The sequence below is a fragment of the Chaetura pelagica genome, unplaced genomic scaffold (assembly GCF_000747805.2).
Source record: "Chaetura pelagica isolate M959 unplaced genomic scaffold, ChaPel_1.0 scaffold3, whole genome shotgun sequence".
NCBI lineage: Eukaryota > Metazoa > Chordata > Aves > Apodiformes > Apodidae > Chaetura > Chaetura pelagica.
In genome coordinates this window covers 10,321,575-10,329,301 of record NW_009952974.1, presented here as the reverse complement: position 1 = coordinate 10,329,301, position 7,727 = coordinate 10,321,575, and the positions used below count along the sequence as shown (strand labels likewise).

Sequence of the window (7,727 nt, the reverse complement as noted above, 5' to 3'; positions counted from 1 at the left end):
AGTGCAAGGCAGAACTGTAAGCTTAGGCATGTCAAGTCCTGGCACCTTCTTGAATTCCAGTTAGCTGAGGGGCAAGAGATTTGAGCTTTGCCTTAGTCATCCCATGACAAAGCATATATTTATGGGATTTATTTCACCTTCAAACTAAGGAGTGCTTATACTGCTTACATCATCACTAACAATTCCACTGTATTGCCCTTAATTTCTGCCATACAGTAGGCAGCAGTGGCTTAGGATCTATGGCAAAGAAACAGCATGCATTCCCATCATAAGCTTTAGGAATTTTCTTCCACCTCTCTGCTGCTAAATCATCTGTTTCAACTCTAAGATGAATTAAAGCCATATGAAATTTTTGGATTGCTGGCCCAGTAAATAATTTAGTGTATTAACAGTATCAAAATTAGTCATATATAGTGTAAAGTTTGAGCTGCCAAAGTGAGATGAGGGTTGAGGAGAGCAAGTCTGAGCATGGTTTTCACTTGCAAGTTCTGTAGGTGCAACAGTTGTGAGAGAGCTGCACAACATGAGGAGATGTGTAGCTAACCCTACATCAAGATGAAAAGAGGCAGTGCAAAGAAAATTAAGTACAAATTTTCCATCTATTCTCTGTTGAATGACTTTGTGTAGGTGTATGTATAATACACCTTTTCATTTTATATGGGTATGTTGCTCAATATATTTATGCATATATAAGATTTTTTAATTTAAGATATGCTTATCTGTTCTGATGTGCATGTTTTAGATACGTAAGTCAAGCTCTTATTACTGGAAAAGCTCATTCATGATAGTCATTACAGGTCCTTTGAATGGTGTGGGGTATTGAAAAGGGATATAATTAGGCTTAATGTAGTCAGGAAGCAAATCTAATCTGAATGTCACTGCTGCTTTATTGCTGTAACTTTGGTACTGCTTAGGAAGTAGTTGCCATATTGCAAAATATTATAATTGTTTAATGCGACAGCTATGGCAGTCTAACATGCAGCCTAAACATTATGGGACAGATTTTGACAGTATAATTACATGGCCTTTCTCTGGGCATGCAGGGAGGAAGAAAGACTTGGAGGTTCTTATGTTTTCTGTGTCTGTAAAGATGGCTAACTGAAATCCCAATGTCAGAGTAAAACGGTGCTTGTTTATTATTTCAAACAAGTGGAGAGCAGGAAGACCTGTGTTTTCCTCTCTCCTTGGTAAAGGCCAAGTGTTGGATACAGGATAGGATACCCTGTAGTATACCCCATGTATTGAATTTGCATGGTAAGGCTTTTGAAGTGGGGTGAGGCTACTGGGGTAACCTCCCTTCTAACTAGAAGCTTCCCCTCTGTCCAACAGAGCCAATGCCAACTGGCTTCAAGATGGACCTGCTGCTTGCCAAAGCCAAAGCCATCAGTGATGGTGGTAGCACCTTGGTGATAACATATTTAAGAAGGAAAAAAAAATTGCAGCAAGAGAGAGTAGTGAGAAGAGGTGAGAGAAACAAGGTCAGTGAAGAAAAGGGGGAGGAGGCACTCCAAGGACCAGAGTGGAGTTTCCCCTGAAGCCCACAGTGAAGACCATGGTGAGGCAGTTGGTCCCTCTGCAACCCATGGAGGTCAATGGTGGAGTAGATATCCACCTGCAGCCTGTGGAGTACCCCATGTCGAAGCAGGTGGATGTGCCCAAAGGAGGCTGTGACCCCATGAAAGGGACCCATGAAGCAGCAGTTCATGAGGAACTGCAGCCCATGGGAAGGACTCGCATTGCAGAAGTTTGTGGAGGGCTGTCTCCTGTGGGAGGAATCCTACACTGGACCAGGGGAAGAGTGTGAGGAGTCCTCCCCCGAGTAGAAAGGAGCAGCAGTAAACTATTTGTGACAAACAGACCTTAACCCTCCTTCCCCACCCCTCTGTGCCACTGGTAGACAAATTGGGAGTGAAGTTAAGCCTGGGAAGAAGGAAGGAGTGGGGAAAGGTATTTTTAAGATTTGGTTTTATTTTGCATTACCCTGCTCTGATTTGATTGATAATAAATTAAACTAATTTTCCCAAGTTGAGGCTATTTTGCTTGTGATGGTAATTGGTGAGTGATCTCATCCTGTCCTTATCTCAACCCATGAGTCTTTTGTTATATTTTTATCTCCCCTGTCCAGCAGAGGAGGGGAGTGATAGAGTGGCTCTGGTGAGGACCTAACATCCAGCCAGGGTCAGCCTACCACACTCCATTAATTTTTGGAATGTTTTGTAGACCCCAAAGATTTTGGAGTATATTTTGTAGAATTATTTGATGGCCTGCGTGGGATAAGGTTGCTCTTACTGAGCAGTGTAAATTGCACCTCCCATACAGGACTGTGGCTGAAGATTATGACCTAGATTTAATGCCAGTTAAGAGTTATGCTTGTGGGAACTTGATCCCTGTATTTTTCTGTGGAGTATACAATTGCTGCTGTACTGTGAATTATTAAATCAAGAAAGGTTATTTAAGCAACTAGATTCAGCATCATGGTGTCAGGAGAGAACTGTGCAGCTGTGCAGGACGGCAGGACAGAGCAGGAACTCAGATTAATTTTTGGTGGCATGAGTGGAAAGACAGCTATTTCAGTCGTTTTTCCTGTGGCCCAAGAATCACCTTTCATTTACTTTTTGTTTATTCTATGCCATATCATGAATGAGCTTCAGAAAACACTGTCTGCTGAGTAGTTGTTGGTATACTTCTAGCTCACAAATGGTTTCTTAAGGTAATTTTATTTTTATTTAAAACTTCCAGTCACCCTTCATTTTCTTAGGTCTGTTTCAAGCCACACTTTATGAGGGCTGCTGGCCTTCCCATGCATATCTGTATGTTACTTCAGACAGAGGGCTCTAGTGTCTTCTTGTGTCTCTGTACAATTAGTAATTCTAACCTAACACAGTACCATTTAAAAACCAAAAATGCAAATCTGAGAATAAATGTATACGTTTTGTTAGAGGAGTGCATTTTTATGTAGACATTCATATTCTGTTACTGAAGAGAACTGTAATTGCTACATGCATTTTATGTTAGTGGCCCATCCATCAATTCTAGTGCCTCTGTGCTGCAATAATTTTGATAGAATTCTTTTTTCAAAATGTGCAAAGATTTGAATTTCAGTAACTTTTGTGTATTTTAGACCAAGGCTTGCTTTTTTATGTTGCAATTTCCTTCTGTTCTGAGAACAGCCGAAACATACTTTCCCTTTCAAAAATAAAATTGCATTGAGGCTGTGTTCATGTGTAGATAAAACATATATACAATTCTATATGTATCTATGTATATATTGTTCAAGGAGATCAAATGGCCCAAAAGCTTGTTCAAGTACAAGAGAGCCTTGTACTCCCTCACACTTGATACATGTTGCTTTTAGTTGAAATGTGCATTATGGTCATCATATTGGCTATGTGGGAAGTTGGCCAATTGTTTATGTATTGGCTTTTTTAGAAGTTATGGTTCTAAATGATCAGTATGTACAAAATGGCAGCTCTCTTTAGGCAGCAGTGGAAAGTAAATACTGACCTTAAAGCTTCAGTTACAAAATTAGTAACAATGGAATGAATGACTGACTGATTATTTACTTGGTGTGGATCTTAATTTCTTTCCCAAAGTTATGTTTTTTTCCAGTTTATGTTTGTACTGTGGTATCATCTGCACATCAGTACTTTGAGAATCTATAAGTCTGTGAGTAAGAGCTTCACTTATCTGTACTTCATCTGCATGATTTGTCAGCCATGCTTAGTTGCCTGTGTATACTTAGGGTGTTTTGGGCACTATTTGGAAGATTTTTACTAAAAGGTAAGGTTTTTACCATTCACTAATGTTTTCCTGTTATTTAATCTTATCCTCTGCAGTTGCTAGAAAATTGCCAATTGCTACATGAGCAGTCTAAAAAAAATTGCCTGGAATGACCCACAAATGAAGGAGATATTGCTATACCTGTGTCATTCCTGACACAAGATACCATATTATTGAGTGAATATCAGATACTTGTCCTTACTCTATAGAAGGTTCAGTTCACTTGCCAGAAATGGCTTGTTTCTGACATTGGCCAGTGAGACTTTGTCTGAGCACCTTGTTAGCTGAGCTGGTGTAGCAAACCACTCCTGGCCAGCATTTGCGAAGGAGTAACATCAAAACTCATGACCTCTTCTCAGCTTGGTGGCTGACCATAAAAGGCCATAAAGGTTGTCAAATTAAATATCATGTCACTAAACAAACTTCTGGTTGAGTGTTTGAGCATGTGGCAATTCTGTGATCAGTTTTCATTGCTGCTCACCATTCTGGTTTAGTGCATCTTGCTAGTAATATGGTGCCTTTGACAAGGCACCAGTTTACCTTACAATGAAGAGAGCTATGAGTGATAGCTTCCTGAGAAGAAACAGAAAGATAAATAGTTATCAGTAGCATATTTGATGTCAATATTTTGAATGAAAAGTTGTGCACTTTGTATGCAATACCTGAAGGTGCAGCAAAATGTTCACCTATTTAGCTTACTGTTAAAAAAAATTGCTTCTTTATATTAACTTGGGTTAATAGTTTGAATTTATCCAGATCTGGAGATCTGTCTTCAAACTATATGATTTCTCAGTTTTACCCTGGGGTTTATTTGGTGACCTTGAATAATCTTTCAACTACCTAAGTGTGTAATCCCATTTTCCATGAGAGTGCAGTTACATTATATAGAAATGGAATGTTATGATCTTGCAATAGGTTATTTAACCTAAATTTAAATATTGTTCCATGTAGTCTGAGTGATTTTATTTCCTGTGAACTTGACTAATTCTGCTGATGATTTGAGAGCCTCCTCAACTAGCCACAGAGGACAAATACATGGATAAGTATGCTTAGAGGTCACATCTTTGTTGAAGTAGAACTATCATAGTGGCTTTGAGGAGAACTAAATGTAACTACTGGGCCAGGGAAAATGCATCTTCACATCACAGAAATGAAATTATTTGGTTCTAGGTCAGAGAAAAAGTCACATAACTTCTGTACACGTCTGCATTTCTTCATCCAGATAAACGGCAGCTAGGTTGGATCATGTCATCAGAGAAATATGTGCATAGCATGTCCTATTATCAAGGATTATGCTCCAGTGTGGTTATGTCCAACTATTTGGAGATTTTTCTTCATGGTTTAAAATGCTTTAATACATCTGCAACAAACTGTGTCTTCTTCCTTAAAAACTGAAATTTTGCTTGTTGTCTATGCAAATTGTTGATATTGGCATTCATGTGTAAGAAAGAAGAGATGACTGGTAGATACGATGATACGTATTTAAGACACAAACAAACCTATGGCAGAATGCTGATGTGCCCTGTTCTGCAAACCTGGAGAGCAATATTTCTTAAAAATCTCTCCAAGACGTGCAGGATGGCAAAGCAATTTAGTGAGTCATTACTGGTTTTCAGAGTGCACAGGACAGATTGTGCTGTGTGTTTTATGATAGGAGATTTCATAAATCCAAAATCATTATCTCCTACAACAATTTTTCATGATATGTGCTAACAAACTAATAAAATGTAAAGACCTTTTATCTCAAATAATGCTTAGCTGGTGCTTTGTTCTACTTTTGTGTAGCATCTGGGTTTTCAGTGCAATTTTTTCCTCTGTTTATGGGAGTTGATCAGATTTTATTCAATGGAAGCAGGAAGCTCCTTCAGAGAGTGGCTTAACTTCACATCAAGTGCAATATATGCAAAATATCACGATGATACTTGATAATGAATTACAGCCTAATAGAAAATGTCCATTATAAAATACTGCCTTGGTAGTAATCTGCCTTAATAATGTATTTGCTGTAAGTCCAGTATTGTCTATATTGAGTGTTTGTCTGCATAAAGAAATACAATTCCTGTAGTAATATCCCAAAGAGAAAATTCTGTGAGCAGGGACGGTAGGGAAACATTTTATTCATAATGAAAACTCTTCAGTAGTGCAAAAAATCATATTTTTTCCTCAAGTTGCCTAGCCAGGCATACCTCATTTGTTTAGTATTAGAAATTCTGTTGTTACCTGTACAGGTTTCTGCTGGTACCGAGGAAAGGTCTTTTGTAAAGAAATCATCCGCACTTTCTCAAATTGTTTCCTCACTGCTGCCAGGCCGCCAGGCACTGTGCAGAACTTGGTTTTCTCAGAAGTCTAGAGAGATAAAATGAGGCAAGTTGTTTTCCATTTGAACTGAGAATGTACTTCTATGAGCTGATTTTATTATTTTTTTTTTAAAGTAGTTAATAACATTATGCTATAATGCTTATAAATTTCAAATAGAAAATTTGGTAACACTTGGTTATGTCTCCTGTAGGCAACTTCCACTCATGTAATCTGTAAACCCTACTTATTTTAATAGTACACATGAATGAACATTAGCATGCAGAATAGATATGGTGCTAAGTAAGATGCTTTTTTTTCAGGCATTGCCATCAAAATACAAAACATATACGTACTGTTAATATTAACTGTTGAATCTCATTTGCCCAATTTAGGACTTTTACTTGCCAACCAAAAATTAGGACCTACAAATGATGAATCTAGAATTTATTTAACACTAGTTGCTAAATGCTCCTGTGTAAAATAGCTACTAGTGTAGCTGCATATTCTTTTCTGCCTAAACTAGTTTCTGAGGACTCAGTGGTTTCCTCTGTAGTTTGAGGCCTCAGTAGTGTATTTTCTGCTAAATAACACCCATCTTTGCAAGAATGACCCAGATAACCATAGATAGTGTTTCTGGCAGGTTCACAGATGACTGCACAGGAGCCATGTATTGAGATATGCAGAACTAAAGGCCAATGTATATTTGAAAAATGTGCGTATTTGGCTTGAATCTTTAGCACCAAAAGGAGTAGGTCCCATCTACTTGATTGTCAGTAGCAATCACTTTCTAGAGCAATCCTTCTCTGCTGTTCCCTCTTCTACTTGTCTGTCCTGAGTTCTGTTGCATTCTGAGTTGCCACCTGGACCTCTGTAGTTTTTCAGTAGATATTGTTGAAAAGTATGGAGAGACCTTCAAGCAGGCCTTTGTGAGATGATCTTTCTTCAGTAACAGTGCTGCCAAAGGTCACAAGAATGTCCTTACCTGTAGGGCCCCTGTTATAGTTCTGATTTACAGGAATTACTCTGGCCTAGTATACAGTAAGAAAAGGGTGTTCTTTCTATGTGCTGCAAGTTTAGTGTAAACAAAGATTCTAACATTGTAGCAAGGCAGTATAATGCTTCCATTTCCTGATATGAGGGTGCTCAGCTACAACTTCTAGGTAGGATTTTAAGATATGGTAAAAATACACTTTTCCCCCCCTAAGTATTTCTGCAAAACTGAGGCAGATTTTCTTGATTTCCCCGGCTAAGACCTGAAGACCTGATTTTAAGATGTTTCTGACTGATACATAAGGATGTGGTAAAGTGATCTTGCTCTATTTTAATATATTATAAATTCTGTTAGCCAAACTCTTTATATGCTACTTGGTATTCATTTTAAACTTTGCTTTAAAATACCTAATCCCTATTGACAGACATGTAGAGATGAGTACAACAAAATTAAAAAATGGTTTTCTAAATATTTTTTCATATAATGCCCATTTAAAAATATATTCTTAATGAAACAATACTTTTTTTCATACACCTTGTCACACAGAGCTGCTGTTTTAAAATGCAGCAATTTCAAGTTATTTAGTTTGAACAGCAAGAGGTTTAGATTTAATGTGCTTTGGAATATAATTTTATTATTTTGTAATATTTTCAGTAAT

The 7,727-nt window shown here is 37.8% G+C and overlaps 1 protein-coding gene across 1 annotated transcript in view; it reads right to left on the bottom strand.

Moving 5' to 3' along the window:
* Window positions 1–7,727, bottom strand: part of XIRP2 (xin actin-binding repeat containing 2) — a 38,938-nt gene that overhangs the window by 10,111 nt on the left and 21,100 nt on the right. The window contains exon 4 of the mRNA XM_009996294.1: window positions 6,001–6,126. Within this exon, the coding sequence (XP_009994596.1) occupies window positions 6,001–6,126 (126 nt within the window). The remainder of the gene's footprint in view (window positions 1–6,000; window positions 6,127–7,727) is intronic.